The 21,240-nt window shown below is 43.2% G+C and overlaps 1 protein-coding gene across 1 annotated transcript; it reads left to right on the forward strand.

Annotated features, from left to right (window-relative positions):
• Positions 1-3,686: 3,686 nt before the first annotated feature.
• On the forward strand, positions 3,687-10,970 carry ZNF550 (zinc finger protein 550). The gene is made up of 4 exons (XM_038527584.1): positions 3,687-3,861; positions 5,988-6,114; positions 8,217-8,312; positions 9,228-10,970. Exons 1-4 carry the CDS (start codon positions 3,835-3,837, stop codon positions 10,241-10,243), a joined length of 1,266 nt encoding a protein of 421 aa, XP_038383512.1. The 5' UTR covers positions 3,687-3,834; the 3' UTR covers positions 10,244-10,970.
• Positions 10,971-21,240: the final 10,270 nt, after the last annotated feature.

The following is a 21,240-nucleotide window of genomic DNA, read 5'->3' on the forward strand; positions in this document are numbered from 1 at the left end:
CCATCTATTTATTCGTCCTCCTCTTTGTCTATCCGATTCAAAGGTATTCCCTTGCACTGTGTCTCCCTGACCTTTGTGTCCTCTAAATACGAATATGATATTTAGCAATGTCTATTTCACCTCTGACTGCAGAGGCAGCTGCAGCCATCAAGTAAATGGATTGGCTTCCCTGCCAAGTTGTGGCCTCACCCTTAACGATCATCCTTCCAGGCTGCCTAGCCAGCCAGAAGTGCCCATATCCAGCCTCAGCTAAGATCCTGAGTCTATTCCAAATGCCATCCTATATCCTCAATCCAATGTCTCCAGTTGAATGCCTCAAATGCACCTTGAGCTCATATTCCAACATTCTCAATTTCAGTTAATAGTCTTGCCATCCAAACAAGTTTGAAATCCAGGTCAGCCTTTGGCCATAATACTCTACACACAGTGCTGAGAAATTGTGACTGCCTCAAGTAAGTCAGCTATGATGCATGGGCGTGTCTCTTTTGTGATGAGTCCTAATATTATTAGCATTTTCTATCCAATACCAATTCACCATGCATCTTATACACTGTCAGCATGCAGTGATCATTATTGGGTAGTTGATTATTTCATGCACCATTGAAACACATTTGTATCCTACTTCTATTGCTATTTATGCATTTATAATATATATAATATATATGATATTTATAATAGCATAATAGCAGCATATGCTATTTAATAGCATTTATTAGCTAGAAATTCTAATGAAGTACAAAGAAATGTCCACAGTCTTCTATTCGGTTAACTCAAAATAAGTCTGTATAGAAAAGGGAAGAATAGTTATTTGGATCACGAACATCACCCTCAAATAATAACAAAATGTTTTTTGTTTTGTTTTTTTAGAGAGACAGAACAAGTGTGAGGAAGGAGTTTAGTGGAGGGGCAGAGGGGGAGAGAGAATTAGGTGGTTTGTTTGTTTGTTTATTTATTTATTTTAGGTAAAGAGAACATATGAGTGGGGGGGCAGAGAAAGAGGGAGAGAGAATCCTCAAGCAGACTCCCCACTGCACCGGACCCTGAAATCATGACCCTAGTCAAAACCAAGAGTTGGATGCTCAACCCACTGAGCCACCCAGGTGCCCAAAAAAATTTATCTCAGGGATAAGATGTCCCCTTTGCACACGTGCTCAGATTGTTTTCATAGTAGCCACTATCACAGCAGGAAAAAAATTTGGCAAGTGGCTCTTCTTTTCAGATAAGTCTAAGATTTCAAAATGAATTGTATCTGTCTTAGTTTGTTAGGTCTGCTATAAGGAAATACCACAGACTGAGTGGCTTATAAACAACAGAAATTTATCTCTCACAGTTCTGGAGGCTGGAAGTCCAAGATTAAGGTCCTGGCAGATTTGGCATCTAGTGAGAGCCCACTTTCTGGTTCGCTGACAGCCTTCTTGCTGTGTCCTCACATGGTGGAAGGGGCAAGGATATCTTTTATAAGGGCACTAGTTCCATTTTAAGGCAGAGCTCTCATGACTTAGTCACCTCCCAAAGGTCCCATCTCCTAATACCATCACATTAGGCATTAGGTTTTCAACATATGAATTGAGGGGGACACAAACATTCAGATCATAGCAGTATTTGTGTTAGGAAATTCAGTTAGAAATATATTTGGGGGTGGGGAACAGATAGGATTGCTGGGGTTGGAATACTGAGATGTATACATGTAGAGGTATGGGCAGAAGGAGAGAGAAAATCTTAAGCAGGTTCCATGCCCAGTGTGGAACCCAACATGGGGCTCAATCTCACAACCTGAGATCATGAACTGAGAGGAAATCAAGAGTTGGATGCTTAACCGATTGAGCCACCCAGGCACCCTGTTTCCTTTTGCCATTCCTCATTCATTTCCCATGTCATGACCCTAGCTGAATTCTTTCTTCTTTGTCCCTTGATTGCACATACCAAAGCCTACAAAATTGATTGTGAAGCTTTGATCAACATGTAGTTGAAGAGAAATAATATTTGTTGGTTGCCAACTATTGAAAGCAAGCATTATAGGACTAACATTGCAGTGTGTACATTCAGGTTTTCTTTGGGTTCCTGTTCTGCTGGATGGAATCTATAATATATTGCCTTACATTTTGGGAATACATTTTTTAAAAATGGAAAAGGCAGAATAAATATAAGGATACTTGGATAATGATAAGCTTAAAATTATAATTTGTGTCAACCTCTCTCATTTTAGGTAAATTAAATCTATATATTCCACATAAAATCTGAAGGAGCTTCATAAACTTATTTAAAAGTTTATAGAAAACAAAATTTTCACTATTCCCTACCTGTTTCAGGGACACACAACATTTTCCTCCCCAATATCCCAGTAATGGCTGCTTATGTGAAGTCTTTCCTCTCCTTACCCTCAGTGGACATACTGAAACTCACAAAGTTGACTCTAAAACTTCAGTCTGAGTGTATTTGAAGAGCAACAAGATAATGTTTATTAGTTCAAAGCTGTGAATGAAGGTACTTGTATCTAAGGGACACTATGATAAAATATATCATGTGTTACTCCCCCATATAGTGAATGCGGGAATAAGTCCCCCTGTGGAGTCTTTAAGCAACACTTTACAAGGCTGCTCAGTGATATATGAAATTAAAGGATTTATTACATTCACAGCTCCTAGAAGAGGGAGGCACCACACCCCATACAAGAAGCCAGATGGAGCCAGGGAATTGACTCAACCAAGCAGGTGGAGATCCCAGAGAGGCAAGTATCATTATTGGGAGTCAAGGGGGAGTACACAGACACAGGAATTTCATTAATGCAGTGGAATGTCACTAGATCACAGGGAAGGACAAGGAAAGGAATTGGTATAGGGAACTAGCCTTATTATCATACTGGTGTACCTGGTCACGTGGGCTCTCAGCCTGTATGTAGGATGTTGAAGCAACAAGAGAATGTGGTTTTAAAAATTTACAACACTAGGGGATCCCTGGGTGGCTCAGCGGTTTAGCGCCTGCCTTCAGCTCAGGTTGTGATCCTGGGGTCCTGGGGTCCAGGGATCGAGTCCCACGTCGGGCTCCTGCATGGAGCCTACTTCTCCCTCTGCCTGTGTCTCCGCCTCTCTCTCTCTGTCTCTCATGAATAAATAAATAAATAAATAAATAAATAAATAAATAAATAAATAAATAAAATCTTAAAAAAAAATTACAACACTAGCTCCATCAGGCACTTACAAAATAAAAAGACACAGGGTAGCCTGGGTGGCTCAGCGGTTTAGCGCCGCCTTCGGCCCAGGGCGTGATCCTGGAGGCCCGGAATCGGGTCCCACATCGGGCTCCCCCGAGGGAGCCTGCTTCTCCCTCTGCCTGTGACTCTGCCTCTCTCTCTGTCTCTCATGAATAAATAAATAAAATCTTTAAAAAAATAAAAAGACATAGAAAACGCAATTTGGGCGCATTCCTCCTCCCAAAAATGTGGGTGCATCCCTTTAGGAGTATCCGATGCCGCCCTCTTCTTCGGATCTTCTGCACACCCTTACCCAGCGCCCCTGTCCTTGGACAATGCCCTCTTCGCTCCTGGAAAGAGTGTAGCAATCCTCCGCGGGCCGGAGTCAGGACAAACACTACATTACCCGGGAAGCTGTGCCACAGTAAGGGGCGTTGCCGGCCCCGCTGGCGGGGCGGGACTTCCAGCGTCGCGGGTGGGCGTGCGTTTGTGACGTGGTGGGTAGGTGCTAGCCGACTGTGAGCTTCCGCTTGTCGGGCGGGAGAGGGGAACGGTGGCAGCGCGCTCCTCCCGCCTCTCCGTGGGACCGGAGGGGGAGAGCCGGCTAACCCTGCGACAGCCCCCCAGCGCCCTCGTGCGGCCCGATGGCGGTGCCCGTGCACCCCGCGCAGGTGAGTGGCCGTTCGGGATGGCGGTGCCCTGTGACCCCGCGCCTGGCCTCCCGGCCGCTGTTTCTCCGAAGGCAGGTCGGAGGCACGTGGGGGTAGCGCCGGTCTCTGGCAGCCGGGGGGGATGCCGTGTGGAAGGGACGGCGTGACTTGTGTAGGCGACCCTTCCCGAGGCCGTGACCTCGCAAGTGTCCCCCTGCTGCACTGGGTGTTGATAGTTCTCGTCCTAGGTTGAGGGAACTAGAAGGATCCGGGGATGATGTGCATCCCCTGGTGTCCAGCGGGTCCCGGGAGCCTCGCTCTGGGAGCTCTTTGCTCGAGGATGCCCGTCTGTCTTGGCTCACCCCAGCGGGAACCTGAGCCTTGCGCCCTCCTGGCCTCTGAGGGCTGGGGTGGAAGAGAGACAGGAGCGGTTTTTGGAATTGCCGCTGTGCTGGGGCAGAAACGGTTGGAAGGGCAGGCTGGGAGCCAGTTAGGCCAAGCAGTTTATCCTTCCAGTTAGAGTAAGTGGAACTGGCTTTCCCCTGACAGTAGTGAATCTGCTTTCCTGTTTAAGACATTCAGTTAGTGGTGCCATACTGCGAGACGCCTTCCGTCTTGCCCTATGGGGACTACAATCTCTTTAGTCCCCTTGCTCTGTTTTCTTGTCTTTGGATTCTTTAGGGCCCTCTGACATTGTCTTGCTGATTTTAGTTGCTTGTTTAGGATCTGTTTCCAGCCCTGGATCGTGAGCACCTGTGGCTGCCCTATGCTGAGACCTAGTTGGCCTGGGCTTGTAAAAGGTATTCAATAAATGGCTGAATGAGTGAATGGGCCTCCCCTTCAGGGACTCCCATCATACTTCTGTTAAATGCACACAGACCCCTCCGTGGGCCCCAAGCTCTACTCCATCTGCCCCTGGACTTACCTCGGTGCTCCTCTTCCTTTCTTCCCTTGCTCACTGCACCCAGCTGGGTGATGCTGAATTTGCCAGAGTCCTTCCCATTTTGCAGCCTTTGCCCCAGGCCCTGTCCCCACGTCCCTGCAGGGCTGTCTCTCTGCACTCCTCCTGTACATCAGTGTCACCGCTGAGACTAGCCTTTCCTGGTTGCTTTATTTCTAATTAAGATGCTGTGGGGGGATGCCTAGGTGGCTCAGCGGTTGAGCATGTCTGTCTTCAGCTCAGAGTATGATCCTGGAGTTCCCGGATGGACTCCCACATGGGGCTCCCTGCATGGAGCCTGCTTCTCCCTCTGCCTGTGTCTCTTACCTCTCTCTGTGTGTGTCTCATGAATAAACAAACAAACAAAAAAAAGATGCTTTGGGCCCTTACCTGCCTGTTTTCTGGTAATTCTGTCATCTTTTGCTGGATGTTCAGATCCTGTCTTAACTCCTTAAATGTGAGATTGTGGGTGACTTTCTAGAGCTGCCCGAGCCTCAGGCTGCTGGCTGTGACATGGAGGTGATGGTGGCATTCACCTTGTGGGCTGTGGGAGGATTAATAAAAGTCACAAAATATGTTGAGCACATACCAGGCCAGGTACTCCGCTGTTTGCACTGTGAGCGTTTTGTCTTTAGTTCTCAGAACTGCCTGGTGAAATGGGGATGATTATTGTATTGATGTGTAAATCAAGGCTTGGAGAAGTGATATGATGTCCTCCTCGTGATCACAGCCTACAAGTGTCAGAGTCAAGAATCTTGATTCAGTCCCTGGGAGTCTGGCTCCAGAACTAGGGACTTCTAGTCACTAGCCACCTTCCTCTGTGTGGGAAGCCCTTAGCTGGGGGCGGGCATGGGGGAGGACCAGGGAGACTCAGCTACCATTGCTGCTGTTCTCATTGTTGGAAATTATCATCATAAACATTTTCCCTGTTCCTCTAATGTCCCTGATGACGTACTGCCTGCCCCCACAGTTATCAGAGGAGTGCTACTGTCTGTCATCACAGTGGCTTTCCCAGGGGAAGTTTCTCTCAGCCATAATTGCATTGTGTCAAAGGTTGCATCTCCCTCTCCCTTGAGCCCAGCTCAGAGCTCGGCCTTCAGGAGGCTTTGGTGATTCAGGCCTGGGTCTCTGCACCTTCACCAGAGACTGGGTCTGACCCCACCCAGCTGCATGAGGCCAACCTCATTACCTCTGTTTGGCTTTCCAGGTTTTGGTGACCTTCAAGGATGTGGCTGTGACCTTCACTCGGGAAGAGTGGGGGCAGCTGGACCTGGACCAGAAGGCCCTGTACCAGGAGGTGATGCTGGAGACCTATGGGCTTCTGGTCTCACTGGGTAAGGGTTCATCTCTCATCCCTATGGGTCAAGCCAGCCTTCTTGATTTCCAGCTGATCAAGAAGGTCATAGGAGCCATCTTCCCTCCTCCCCAAAGATCCTACAGTTTTCTGGCTCCTTCTCATCCAGGATCATTGGGACAGAAACAACTTCTGAACACGAACCCTCACCCCAATACCCAGCACATTCAGGCTTCAATCTGAAGTCCACATTCCAGATTCCACAGGAGCCTGGTTGGGTCAGACATCCCAGGATCCAGTAGCAGGGCTGTTCTCAGGAGAGAGTCTGGCAGATCCCTATATGGCATTTGTCATCAGTGCCCCTCAAGGATCTTCCTAAACAATAGTCTCTGTAAAGAGACCCTTGGTATCTCCATGTACATCACCTGTTCTCCTGAGGCCTGGGTCACAGTCCTGCACTGGGGCAGGAGCTGCTTTAGAAGGTACATGGGAATGTCACAGAATGCTAGGAGTGGACACCTTGAGAAAGCCAGTCCTTTTACCTTTTCAGCCTGGAATGCTGATTGGTGTCAAGAGAAAGTCTCAGAACAGTTATGAGTATTTCATGTGCCCTAATTGTGTCCAATTTTTCTCTTCAATAGAAGGAACAGCCTCTAGCTCACAATCTGAGCTCTCTACATGAACTTGCTAGGACTCTACTGGCATTACTTTGATTTCCTTGTTGTGTTTTGATGGTAACCTGCCACTTGTGGAAAGTGAACCTGACTTTTCTCATTTGCCAGAGCAAAACAGAGTTCCCTTTTATAACAAAATATGTAACAAAAATTAAAAGTGGGTATGTTTAAAGAGAAGCCATCAGTGACAATGGCACCAGTCACTCTGAGTTCAGATGGGAAGGCAGATGTCAATCTTAAATGAATTGTGATGAGTCATACATAGAAAAATTAAGGGAACTTAGGAATATGTAGCCAGGTGGTCATAACCCATCATGGGTACTTCATGGTTGCTTCAGAAAAGGCATCTCTGGAAGTGACATTAGAACTGAGACTTGAAGCTTGGAGGGGAAGTGGAGGAGGGGTTTTAGTTTACTGGAGGAACCAGTACATGAAAAGGCCCTGAGGTGACAGTGAGCTCCACTCCTGGAAGAGCCAGAGGAGGGTCTGGCTCACATTTCTATTGCCCCTCCCTGAACTTGGTGCCAGGCAGGTAGCACACACTGGCGACCATTACCGAGACCTGTCCCAGTGAGTCCGGGGCTGAGGATCAGAATTTTCCAGTTGAGACTTCAGTGGGTCCTGGGGCCTCAATCACTAGACTTCTGTACAGAACCCACCTGTCTCTGTTGAGATGTATCTGGCTGCACGTGACAGCAGCTAAACCTGGCTTCCCCTGAAGGAGATTCCCCATCTCCCCTCATGAGAAGCCCCAGGGTGGGGCTGGCCCCCTGGGTGAAGGTAGCAGCCACATAGTTCTGTCTTTAGCGATGTAAGGTTCTCTCTGCTCGTCACCCTTGTGGGCCTATGAGGTGCTAAAGCCGGGACTGAGGAAACAGCCCCCTCATTCAGCCTCCCCTCACGTTGGAACAAAGGCTTTGTCTTCAGTTCTGGTTACCTGTTTGCCTCAGATTACCAGTGATCAGAGATGCCATTCCCCGATTTCTTCCCCTGGCAGTTTTCAGTTCTCTCTGAAAGACAGAATTCCCTAGGGAGAGCTCAGAAATATCATGGCTAGGCCTCACCCCAAGCAGTTTGGTATCTTTTGGTTTGAGGTTGGAATCAAGCATCCTTAAGTGGTTCTGAAGCACAGGGTGTTTAAGAACAGTGACTTAAATTAATTACAGAATCCTTTCTGGAAGGAGGGGCTCCCATTCCCAGGCTCTCAGCTGTGTGTGAAAGTGTTATGCCCCTGAGTAGGATTGGCTTGTACTGATGAGGTTCAGGGACATTGGTGTTGTGCAGACAGCGCTACCCTCTATGGCAGTTGCAGCCCAAGGATGGGATTTGTGCGCTTGCTTTCCAGGTTGCAGATCAGCGTTTTCTTCACAGCTTCATTCAGGTCTTGTCCCTGCTATGAAGTCCCAGATGGGATGGAGATGTTGCCTTCTTCTCATACACCATGACCTGTTTCCTTCTCCATCAACAGGGCATCCGGTCCCCAAACCAGAGTTGACCCATCTACTGGAGTGTGGGCAGGAGCTATGGAAAGGAAAGAGAGGCCTCTCACATAGTACCTGCTCAGGTAGGAGCAGACAACTGGTCAGGTGGGGTCATGGGAGCCTTCAGCATGCAAGAGACCAGTGCCTCTGAACTTCTGTGTGAAACTCTTTGTGTCCTCCTGGTTACATTCATGGAGAACATGAATGAAATGGAGTCTCCTGATCTCTCAGATGAGGAATCAGGCCTTGAAGAAGAAAGTAACCTATCCAGGATCACTCACTTGGTAGAGGTGGGACAGAACAATGGCTTTCTGGCTCTGGAGGCCTCTTAACCACCACATAGTGCCTCTCAGCAGAGCAGAAGCTTGTCTTTTCTACCATATTTGTCCCTGAGTGTCTCCTTCCATCTTCCTCAGTCTTAATTCTCTTCCTTTTACTTCCTTCAGTGTTGGCATTACTAGGCATGTGGGGCCCTTTCTTCCTTTAACCATTCAGTACTGTCCAAGAGTGACTCTACCCATGGCTGCTCCTTCCATTCCAACCCAGTGCTCCTTTCTTCTTTCTTTATCTGGCAACTCTGATTCTCTATTAGGACCTAGCTCTTGGGACACCTCCTCTAGGAAGATGAATGCTTTTCTTTCATTCCATAGAGCTACTTCTATGTGCTCTCCTAACACCAAGAGATATCAATTCTTAAAGCAAATACCCCACAGACAAGTGTTATCAAAAGTGTTCTCCCTTCTCTCCTCTGGACTGTGAGAAGGGGTCTCTACTCTAGATCCTCGGTCCCCTGGTCCAGCCTGCTCTTTGGATTTTCCCTTTAATGGTGTCAAGGGTATAAGGACCATAGACAGTCCTTGGGAACCCAGGTTATAGAGCTGCAGAATGCAGCAGTCCCAGAGATATGCTGTTTCACCCTCACTTTGCCACTGAAGTGTTGAGTTTGTTTCTTCTGTATTGAGCAGTAAAAGTCCCCCTCTGTGTTGGCTTCTCTGCAGGTGACGACACAAAACTTCAGATCAGGAACCCAAGCACTTCTCCACTGGTTTTGTCTGAGGGAGCTTTGCTCCAGGGAAGCCTGACTCAGGGATCTTCAGGGGACTCCAGGTTGGCGCATGCCAGAGGTTGGGAAGGGCTTTTGAATGCCAGAAATGGTCAATTGAGACCTGGGACAGATGCTCAAAAGGAGACCCATCTTGAGAGAATGAGCCTTGAAAATGATGGTTTGGGGACAGATGATAGTCTGCACTCCAGGATATTACAGGAGAGAGTCTCTCAGGGACATGTTCTCCATGAATGTGATCCACAGGGACCAAGTAAAGGCCATATGATTCATGCAGGGAATAATCTCTCCAAATGCAAGCAGTGTGGGAAAGGTTTTAACCGGAAGTGGTACCTCGTTCGACATCAGCGGGTTCATACTGGCATGAAACCCTATGAATGTAACGCATGTGGGAAAGCCTTTAGCCAGAGCTCAACCCTTATTCGGCACTACCTCATTCACACTGGGGAGAAACCATACAAGTGCATGGAGTGTGGGAAGGCCTTCAAACGCAGGTCTTACCTCATGCAACACCATCCAATTCACACTGGAGAGAAGCCCTACGAGTGCAGTCAGTGTCGAAAGGCCTTCACCCACCGCTCAACTTTTATTCGGCATAACAGGACCCACACTGGAGAAAAACCCTTTGAGTGCAAAGAATGTGAGAAATCATTCAGCAACAGAGCACATCTGATTCAGCACTATATCATCCACACTGGAGAAAAGCCCTACGATTGCATGGAGTGTGGGAAGGCCTTCAGATGCAGCTCAGAACTCATGCAGCACCAGCGGATTCACACCGGGGAGAAGCCCTATGAGTGTGCCCAGTGTGGGAAAGCCTTTCACCGGAGCACATACCTCATTCAGCACTCTGTCATCCACACGGGGGAGACGCCATATAAGTGCCTCGAGTGTGGGAAGGCCTTCAAACGCAGGTCACACCTCCTGCAGCACCAGCGGGTTCATACTTGAAAGAAGCCCTCTCAGTGCTGTGGATGCAGAAAGGCCTTCACCCACTGCTACTCTTTTGTCCTTCATAAGGGGATCCACACTGAAGGAAGAAAAAAAAAACAAAACAAAAACAAAAAACCTTTTCAGTTTAAAGAATGTCGGAGAGGTTTTTTTGGTTGGCTTTTCAAACACATGAGTTGTCACACTGGAGATGAAGCCTGTGAATGTAGTGAGCATGAGAAAGCCTCTAGCCACTGCTCTGCCCCCACTCATCATTGGATTCATACCAGAGAGAATTTCGAGAAGGCAGATCACCTGTGAGTCCACCTCTGTCAACATCAGAGAAAGCTCTGAGGAAACACATTCTGAACACAACTATTGAAGAGGTTTTAGCCAGAAGAATCTTACCTGCCATCTGAGAATTCATAACCAACAGGAGTCACATCATTGCCAGTGCTGTGAGAAAACTTAGGTCAGCACTTAACTGTTAAGAGTCAGATGGAATGGGACGCTGTGTGGGCCTTATTATGCCCATGAGGAGGATATAGGAAATGGACAGTGGGTACTGTGCACTTACAAAGACCTCCAACCACAGGTCTGCCCCTTGGTTGACACTTAGAAAGCCATCTCAGCATTATTTTTATTTTATTTTTTTTAAGATTTTATTTATTCATTCATGAGAGACAGAGAGAGAGGCAGAGACACAGACAGAGGGAGAAGCAGGCTCCATGCAGGGAGCCCGACATGGGACTCGATCCCGGGTCTCCAGGATTAGGACCTGGGCCAAAGGTGGCGCTAAACTGCTGAGCCACCTGGGCTGCCCATCAGCATTATTTTAAAAAAAATAAAAAGAAAGAGATGGAAACCTAAACTATAAATGGAAAAAAACAAATGTCTTCACAAACTTTCAGATTTCCCTGCCAAACTTATTACAGTTTTTCATCAGTTTTATTTTTTTGGTGGGGGAATGTTTGAGAGAAAGGGTGTCAGCCCTTTGTTTTTAATGTGTGTTCACTGCTATCCTGTGTCAGGAAGCTTGGACAGTGAGGGCAGCTCTCTAGACGTTTGCTGCAAGGCTTGTTCCACACATCTGTACCCACAAGGAGCATCATTCTTTGTGAGGAAAGTGAAGGCTGAGTCATAAGATACTTGAACTTAGAAGAAGTTAGAATTTTGAAAATAACATATACCATTTGCCTCTGATGCTGTCTGAGGAGAGAAGGATCCATGTACAACAGCCACATTAAAACATGATCCATTGAGACTGTTGAAAGGTTTGATTTTTTTTTAAATTTTTTACTTATTCATGATAGACATAGAGAGAGAGAGAGAGAGAGAGAGAGAGAGGCAGAGACACAGGCAGAGGGAGAAGCAGGCTCCATGCCGGGAGCCTGACACGGGACTCAATCCCGGGACTCCAGGATCGCGCCCTGGGCCGAAGGCAGGCGCTAAACCGCTGAGCCCCGGGTTTGATATTTATAAGTAAAACTCCTTGTTCGTGTAGCTTTTAAATGCCTGATGTTCTCCCTCCCTCACTTTTTCTTGATTCCATTCTGCTTGGTTTTTTTCTGTATCTTCCCCTGATAGTATGAGTGTGGCCTCCTCTGTTGGGGCCTAATGCCTTCCTGTTCCTGGGGGTTCACAAGTTCATTAATCCTGTGTCAGAGACTGGGCATTCCCCAGTCCCTCTCCACAGCTTTCTAGGGGTTGAATTATAGCTAAAACCATGGAAGAAAAACACTCTGCTGAGGCAAATTCATGGTAAGCCCAGAAAAACAAACAGACTATTCTCATGGTCTGATCTTACAACTGGTTGTGTGAAGTTTTGTTACAAAATAAAGTGCCAGAGATTTGAACAGAAGAGTCCAATTGTGTACATGCAGGTGTTGGATTTGTGTTGGCTTCACAGTTGCCACCGTGGACTTAGTATTCCCTGGGTGCTGGCATTGGATGTGGTTGTTTGAAATTCATCCTGTGGATATTCCTTCAAGACTAGTTTTCAAGGTACACAAGATAATGTTAATGGGTTAAATAATGTACAGGAAAATATAAAATGATCATTTCCTCACTTGGAACTTTCCTTAGCACCTTTTAAAAGACTACATACAGAGACACCTGGGTGGCTCAGCAGTTGAGCGTTAGCCTTTGGCTCAAGGTATGATCCCAGAATCCTGAGATTGAGTCCCACATTGGGCTTCCTTCATGGAGCCTTCTTCTCTCTCTGCCTGTCTCTGCCTCTTTCTCTCTGTGTCTCTCATGAGTAAATAAATAAAATCTTTTTTAAAAATTAAAAAAATAAAAGACTACATACAGTACACATTACATAGTGGGCATGTGCCTTTTCTGTGGCGCACATAGTATGACTGCACTTCTTGATGAGTTAGTAAGAACCCTAGTTTTTGTTTGGATAGTGTGCATAGTTTTCTGTTGTTTGGAAAGGAGAGTTGACTCATAGACCCACCCTCTTCCATCCTGTCTCTGGAGGGTGGTGTGTACTGTAGCTGTGTCTGTACTTGTGGCTGAACCTTGGGTTCAAGAGAGTTGGAGAAACCCCTCTGTAAACATCTTGGTTTTCATCAAAGGATTTTCCTTTGCATGCCTGGGACACTGACCCCAGTTGTCCCAAAGCATTTTCCACTATGTGAAGAAAATCTGAGAGTTTGTTCCCTCAACTTCAAGGTCCATACAGTCCTCATTTAACGTGTTCAGTGGACCTACTATATACATGGTGTGTTCAGTAGAGACCTCCATCCTTCATCCACATGACCACTTTTTGTGTTCTGGGCATACTGTGGAACGTGGGGCACCCAGGTGATTGAGCCAGGAGTCCTGTCCATGAGCAGGGAGGGACCTTAATGCCAGTGTAGGTGAGCAGAGTACACTGAAATCTAAAAAGAGAAGGAAGGTGAGCACATGGCTTTGCTGGATTCTTAATCACCTTGAAAATTTTGACTCCAGGAACACCTAGGTGGCTCAGTGGTTGGGTGTTGGCCTTTGGCTCAGGGCATGATCCTGGAGTCCTGGGACTGAGTCCCACATCGGGCTTCCTGCACGGAGCCTGCTTATCCTTCTGCCAATGCCTCTTTCTCTGTCTCTCATGAATAAATAAATAAAATCTTTAAAAATTTGTCTCTTAAAATAGGATTCTTCTCCATTCTTGAGAGCACTCAGGATATTGTTACAGAAGGGAGAGTGGTAGTGAAATAGTAAAGTTGGGATAAATAGCAGAGTGAATTCTTACAAATGGATAAGGAAATTAAAGTGATATTTAGTGCTCCCAAGGAATCATTTATTGTATATCTTATGTGAGTCTTGGACTTTTGTAGATATAGGAGATGCACAAAACACCAGAAGAATTTCACCCTTGTATAATTTACATTCTGGGTGAGGAAACAGCAATATTCCTAACTTCCATAGCATGTTAGAAGGAGTAGGTTCTGAGGAAAAGAGAAAAGCAGGACAGCGGTGAAGAAAAACAGAGGACAGGGAGGAGTCCCAACATTAAGACTGTTCACCTTAGGACTGGTGTAGATGATGTGTTCTGGCATGTATTTAAAGAGGCAAATTTATTTATTTCTTCCTTTCTAATGCATATATGAATACATTTCTTGCCATATAGCACTAGATAGTGCCTATAGAGTAATGTTGAAGGCTAGGCGATCCCAATTATTTTTCTTTTGTCTCTGATCTTGGGTGAAATATTAACATCATACATATGGCATGTGTTGCAGAATTTTTTGGATGTTTAAGGAAAATCTGTTCTATGCTTTTTTTTTTAAAAAAGGCAAGAATGTGAATTAACATCAAATTACATTTTATGCATCATCTGAGTTGATTATGATACATACCATTTTGTATGAAGCTGTCAAGCATATTGATTTTTGAATTTTTAAAGTTTTCAGTTTTAAACTTAGAGTAAGTGCAAGATAGTGCAAGATAACTTTTGTATAAAATCTGCCCAATTAAACAATAGTTTGTTCTGCATCTTTTGTTTTATCTCTCCCCACATACATACATGTGCATGTGCATTGTTTCTGAACAATTTAACTTTGGGAAATATATTGCCTCTGTACAAGTGAATGCTCCAGTGCATGTTTCCTAAGGGCACATTTTATGTTAGAATATCATAATTAGGAAATTCAACATTGGTAAAATACTATTATGTAATCCACAGTGCATGTTCAAATATTACCATTTGTCCTAATGTTGTCCCTTCATGTCTTTATGACATTCCCCCCAGAATGGCATGGGGAATTTGGTTGTCATTGCTCTCCACTTCTTTAATGAAACAGTTCATCACTATTTGTGTTCCTTGGATGTGACAGGTCATGTATTTTGTGGAATTTCCTTTTGTTTCTCTGATTCTTGATGATATTTTGCTTTTACACTGAAATCACAGAAGTGATACTGTATCTTTCATAGTACTTCATATCAGGAGGCACTTGGTGTCCATACTTACCAATATGGATAGAGTAACTTCAGTCACTTTCTGTAAGTTTGTGATCTTGACTTAAGAATTACTATTTCCCTTTATTTTTGTAACATTTTTAAGTTTATTTGAGCAAAAAATGATTCAAATCAGGCAGCATCTAATCTAGCAGAAGGGAACTCCAAGGAGCTTTACAAAATGAAATACTTGTATAAAGGATGGGCATCCCGGGTGGCTCAGCGGTTTAGCGCCGCCTTCCACCCAGGGCGTGATCCTGGAGACGGGTCGGGCTCCCGGCACGGAGCCTGCTTATGTCTCTGTCTGTCTGTCTGTCTGTCTCTCTCTGTCTCTGTCTCTCTGTCTCTGTCTCTCTCTCTGTTTCTCATGAATAAATAAATAAAAATCTTAAAAAAATAAAGGAGAAGGAAGTGGGGACAAAGAAGTCATTCTTGGCAAAAAGTGGGTTGGTTTATACAAGGGCACTTTCCTTCAGGAGATGGCTGGAGTCCATCAGGCAAAGTACCTGAGTAGTACTAATCAGGAAATCCTGATGTTTATGATTCCATTTTTGGGAGATCCAAACTGTAACTTAACATAAACAATTCCATGATGGGCCTGTTATTTTATTTCCCTTTATTTTTAGTATATAATTATTCAGAAGATGTTTCAAAACTATTGATTATACTGATCCACATCCATATTCCACCCCATTATTTTAGTCACCACTGATGATTTTCAAATCCCACATTAATTATTTGGCATTCTACTTTGGAAGTAAGTTTCCCAATAGATTGTGTGTTCACTCATTTTTTATTAATTTACATCAATATGGGGATCCCTGGGTGGCTCAGTGGTTTAGCACCTGCCTTCGGCCCAGGGCATGATCGTGGAGTCCTGGGATCAAGTCCCACGTTGGGCTCCCTGCATGTGGCCTGCTTCTCTCTCCGTCTGTGTCTCTGCCTCTCTCTCTCTGTCTCTCATGAATGAATAAATAAAATCTTTAAAAAATAAAAATTTACATTAATATGGAATAATGGACACTTAAGTATGTAAGTGGGCCATTCATTGTGATGCTCAAGTCTTCCCAGGTTGGGCCCAAGGGAGCTCCTTCCAGCTTGCTGGAAGTCAATCGGAGAAGGACAAACATTATATGGTCTCACTCATTTGGGGAATATAAAAAATAGTGAAAGGGAATAAAGGGGGAAAGGAGAGAAAATGAGTGGGAAATATCAGTGAGAGTGACAGAACATTAGAGACTCCTAATTCTGGGAAATGAACAAGGGGTAATGGAAAGGGAGGTGGGTGGGGGGATGGGGTGACTGGGTGATGGGCACTGAGGGGGGCATTTGATGGGATGAGCACTGAGTGTTATGCTATATGTTGGCAAATCAACTCCATTAAAAAAATATAACAAAAAATTTTAAAAAGATCTGTCCTAGTTGTGCCCTAGTTGTTCAGGGTCTTCACTGAAGCACATTTTATAAAATCTGAAGACTAAAAACAGTGTAATGTACATTAATTGGGAAATTTATCATAATTTATGTAGTAACTACAGTGCTAAAATGGGATGAGAGACATCTCTAAATGGTATATGTGAAATAATAAAATAGGAAATATTTTGTTAGGTGAAAAAAAGTAAAAATTCTGTATACTCTGTATTATATCCAGATTTTTTAACTTAGAAAAATGTAAAGAAATGCATATGCACACATATATTTGTGTATGTGTACATGTATATTTATATATTCAGTCACTTTAGAAAACTGTTTAAGGGTGAGCCACTGTGACTTCTTACAAGAGTCTCTGATCACGGTTGAAGGACAGAAATAGACACTAGATATGAATTGACCTGATGTTATACGTTTGGTTTTTGAACAAATATAAATATTTTACATAATTACTAAACAATGTTAAAAGGAACTGAAAACCCATAAAATTCAAAGGCAAAAAAAAAGTATGTAAACTTGATTGCACAATAAATGTATAGCTTCCATACAAAGGAGTAATACTTCCAACAACACAATAAAAACCCCGAAGTTTTGACTATATGCCACTAGTGATATATGAAGGTAGAAATACCTGCAAAGGTCTTAAAATTTTGTGAATCGTCATATTATTGTTAAATATTGAAATTAATTAGGTACATGTATTTGTGTAATTGGAACCAGGGTTTTCATCAACAAAGGAGATACAGAAATATAAGGGTAACATATTTGTCCAAAAATGCTGTGACATTGGGATCCCTGGGTGACTCAGCTGGTTAAGCATCAGACTCTTGGTTTTGGCTCAGGTCATGATCTCAGGGGCTTGGAATTGAACTCTAGTGTGGGGTTCTGTGCACTGTACTGAGATGGCTTAAATTTCTCTCTCCCTTCCCTCTGCATGGGCTTTCGCTCCTGCTCTCAAAATAAAGAAATCTTAATAAAAATGTTGTAATGTCAAATTTGTATGGGAGTTAATCCCATTAATTCAGGGTGCATTTGACTTGCATCATAGACATAAGTTCTATCACTTTCTGTTGGCCAGGTCTAAACACAGTGACAAACTCTGGAGGTACTGCCACCCTCATTACCCAGACTGTGTTCTCAAAATGCCATTTCTCACTAAAAGAAAATAAATATCTTGAAAAAATTGCCAATTCCAGGTCTAGGTAAGGAAATGGCCAGAACATTTTACCAAACCAGCAAGCAAGGAAATTCTCAAAGACAGCTGGTGACATTTTAATGGGACACATCTTTCATCTTAAAGAGGCTCTAACTTCACAATGATGAGGGGATGTTAAGGAACCAATTCCATTTTTCTTTAAATGGATAAATAGAAAAAGTCAATCATTTCTCCTGCCTTTACTGAACAGACTACATTTCAGGGTAACCAAATCGATGATGAGTGAGAATTCTTCTGTATAAAGTATAATTATAAGTATAATTAATTAATTAATTAATTAAAGTATAATTAGGACCTGTATAATTCCAGGTCCTAAATACAGAAACAGTAATAACATTAAAATATGAACTTTCTGCAGCATTGAATGGATTACTTCATTGGGTCAGTGATTAGCAGTATAGGGAAACCAATGGATAAAGGCTGGTAGGAAACTGATAACAGCACATGTACCTGCTGATCAAACTTCACAGTACAGAAAGGAAAGTGGCTGATATGGCCAGCTCTGGAAAGAGGCAATAAGGAGATAACTGAGCTGCCTACGAAGAGTCCTGGACAAACCTGAACCTGAATTAGATCAAGTTTATATATACAGGGCATATGAGGATATGTGTTAAATGACATCAGCATGATACAATATACTAGCAGGATGTTTGAAATCATTCAAGACAAATGATCCATTTTTATCTTCATAAAAATGAGAGCAAGAAGGGAGAAAAGGAAAAGACACCTTAATTCCAAGAAACCTCAAAAACAAAAACATCTAAATTTTAGGTATATACATACAATGTTGGGACCCTGATTCAAACAAACCAACTCTTTAAAAGAATTTTTGGAAGAAAATTAGGAGAGTGTGAGTCCTATTTGATGATGTTATTGAATTATTTCATCCTACCAATGAGTAGAAAGTTGCAAGCAAAAATGAAGCTCAGTTATGTTCAACTATAACATATTAATTTGCTCAGATTGTATTTTGGATCAAATCCATGAGATTTAAATTTTACGTATTTTTCATTATCACAAACCAGAATTGATCAAACATGCCTTGATATTGTGAATCCTTTCAAATAGCCTGAAAATTTAAAGATGTCAAAAACCTAAGTGTGGAATATTCAAAGATTTATATGATATCTAATCTGGTATGGTTTTATAACCCATTTTTTACCTCAATTGCATTTTTAAAGACTCTTCAATTTCCATGTTTCTTGGAGACATGAAATTTTAGGATTTATAGAAATAAGACTTTTTTGGCAGTACATGTCAGTAGTTGTCTTATATTAAATCACATTGACAGTTTATTGTCATAAAATGATTTGTAATATTCCCTCATTATCCTTTTAATACCTATAGAATCTTTAATGATGTTACTTCTAACATTTCTGACATTGTAAACTTGTGTATTGCCCTCTTCTTTGTATGATCAGTTTGGGTAGAAGTTCATCAATTTATTGATCTTAAAGATTTGGGTTTCACTAATTTTCTCTAGAGTTCTTCATTTTCTGTTGCATTCATTTTTTGTTTTGATCTTTATTATTTTCTTTGGCTTTCTCTGGATTTCATTTCACTGAATGATGGAAGCTGAAATGGTGGGAGCTGAGATCCTTGATTTGAGATTTCTTTTTTTAAAGTAGGCTCCACACCCAATGTGGGGCTTGAACTCACCACCCCGAGATCAAGAGTGGCATTCTCCACTGATTGAGTGAGCCAGGAGCCTAGACACCTTTATTTTTTTATTTTATTTTATTTTTTTTTTTTTAAAGATTCTTTTTTTTTTTTTTTAATTTTTACTTATTTATGATAGTCACAGAGAGAGAGAGAGAGAGGCAGAGACACAGGCAGAGGGAGAAGCAGGCTCCATGCACCAGGAGCCTGACGTGGGATTCGATCCCGGGTCTCCAGGATCGCGCCCTGGGCCAAAGGCAGGCGCTAAACCACTGCGCCACCCAGGGATCCCGACACCTTTATTTTTTAAAAGTGTTTAATGTGATAATTTTTCCTTAAAGTACTGCATGATAAATTTTCCTTAAATTACTGCTTTAGAAGCCTCCCATAGATTTTCTTATGTTGAGTGTTTTTTTCCCTATTCAGTACAAAATACTTTTCTCTGCGCATTTTTTAAAATTTGGGGGTGTGTATATGACACACCCACAGAGAGAGTCATTAAACTTAGAAAGGATCTTAAATAGCTTCTACAAAAGCGCTATTGCAAATGCCTCTTTGTCCATTATAAAATATTCCCCTGAGATTGTGAACAAAACCAGGATGCCTACTCTCTGTACTTGTATCCAGTATTAATATTGATGTTTTTGCCTAGTGCAATAAAACAAGAAAATGGATATGTAACATTTGGAAAGGAGTAAATAAGGGATTTATCACTAGCCACCTTAACTTTCTTTCCCCAAATTTCATCTTCACTGAGTCCTACTATGAAGATCCAATTTACTAATGATAATGTTTCCCTACCCCCTACACTTTTCTTCACTCAATCTGGTTCTTTTCTCTTTCCAGAAAACCTATTACCTTCTAAGACACTATGTAATTCAACAACTTAGACCCATTGCTTATCTCTTTCCCTTAATCAGCATACAATTTCCATAAGGAAACATTCCTTGTTTATGTTCTGTGTACTCATGTATCATACACCTAGAAATGTGCCTGACCCACATAAGCTACACCATAAATATCTGCCAGAGCACCAAACAATATGACAACACAGAGTTCCTGTTCATTTGCAACATCATATGTTGTTCCTAACTCTTCCCACCCATTGGTGTCTCTCCCTTCAACTACAGTACCATCAGGGCTCTCAGGAGAGGAAAGAAATCATGTTTTGGATATAAACATGGAATTGACTAAGTGGATAAGATGGGCTGAGCTTCATTCTTTCACTTACCTGATCTCAGTGTCTTCTGTTCAATTTCCATTAGGATTCTTGCTCTCCGCATCCTGTTCTTTCACTCTTGTTGGATATCTCCATCAAACTTTTAACAGCGTTCAGTGATATGTACAATTCATAAATGTTTTCCAGAAATAATGCTAAGTCCCCAGCAGACACTGTCAGTGCAGTTATAGATGAAATGATAATCACTTTCCAGCAAGCAGATGAAATCATGGAATCTCTAAACCTCTACTTCAGGGTTCAAAAGCCCCCTTTCCAGACCTGCACAGGTGCCATCCCTGCAGTCACTGCCTCACAGCACACACCAATTGGGTTATTAACTACTTTTTTTTTCCAGTTAAGTTCTTCATTATTATAAGGAGTTTATCTCAGGAAACCCGGGTATACCCATTCTCTTAAAAGCATGAGGCTTTCCGAAATTGAAACGTAAAAGACTGAGGGGTAGGGGAGACATATGCTCACGTAACCAGCTAAGGAAACCAGAAGCCCTTGTCACCCTTGTCCACCTGCCTCAGGGCCACCCCTGCTGCTCCCTTTCCCCCAGTTACAGCCCTTGTGAAACCGTCTCTCACTTGTCTGCAGCACACTGCACCTCAGAGATTCCGCTCTAGAGACTTCACGCTGTGGGTGTGGGGGCAGCAATAACAGAAGAGGAGCTCTCAGATGGTGAATGTCTGAGTGACTGTTGGCAGGATGCCTTGGTGCTTCTGGTGACGCTGCTCTATATTTTGCAAAACAAGGGTGGCATGTAGTGCTAACTAAAGTCTAATATGTTTCTAAATTTCTCTCATTCGTAAGCATTCATATCCCATTTACAGAAAATAATGTCTTATTTGTTTGCATGATAGAAACAAAAATTTTTTGGTAACAAAATTATGTGGCAAAAAGTTTGTGGAGGACAGACAAAAGGAATAATCATGATTTTAATAGTCTCAAAATACAAATGTTACTCTGATAGGTAACCAGATTGTGAAGGGGCTTCAATAGTCTCCTTCTTGTACAACTCTGACATTCTTTCTACCCTCTAGG

This window comes from Canis lupus, chromosome 1, assembly GCF_011100685.1.
Source record: "Canis lupus familiaris isolate Mischka breed German Shepherd chromosome 1, alternate assembly UU_Cfam_GSD_1.0, whole genome shotgun sequence".
Classification (NCBI taxonomy): Eukaryota; Metazoa; Chordata; class Mammalia; order Carnivora; family Canidae; genus Canis; species Canis lupus.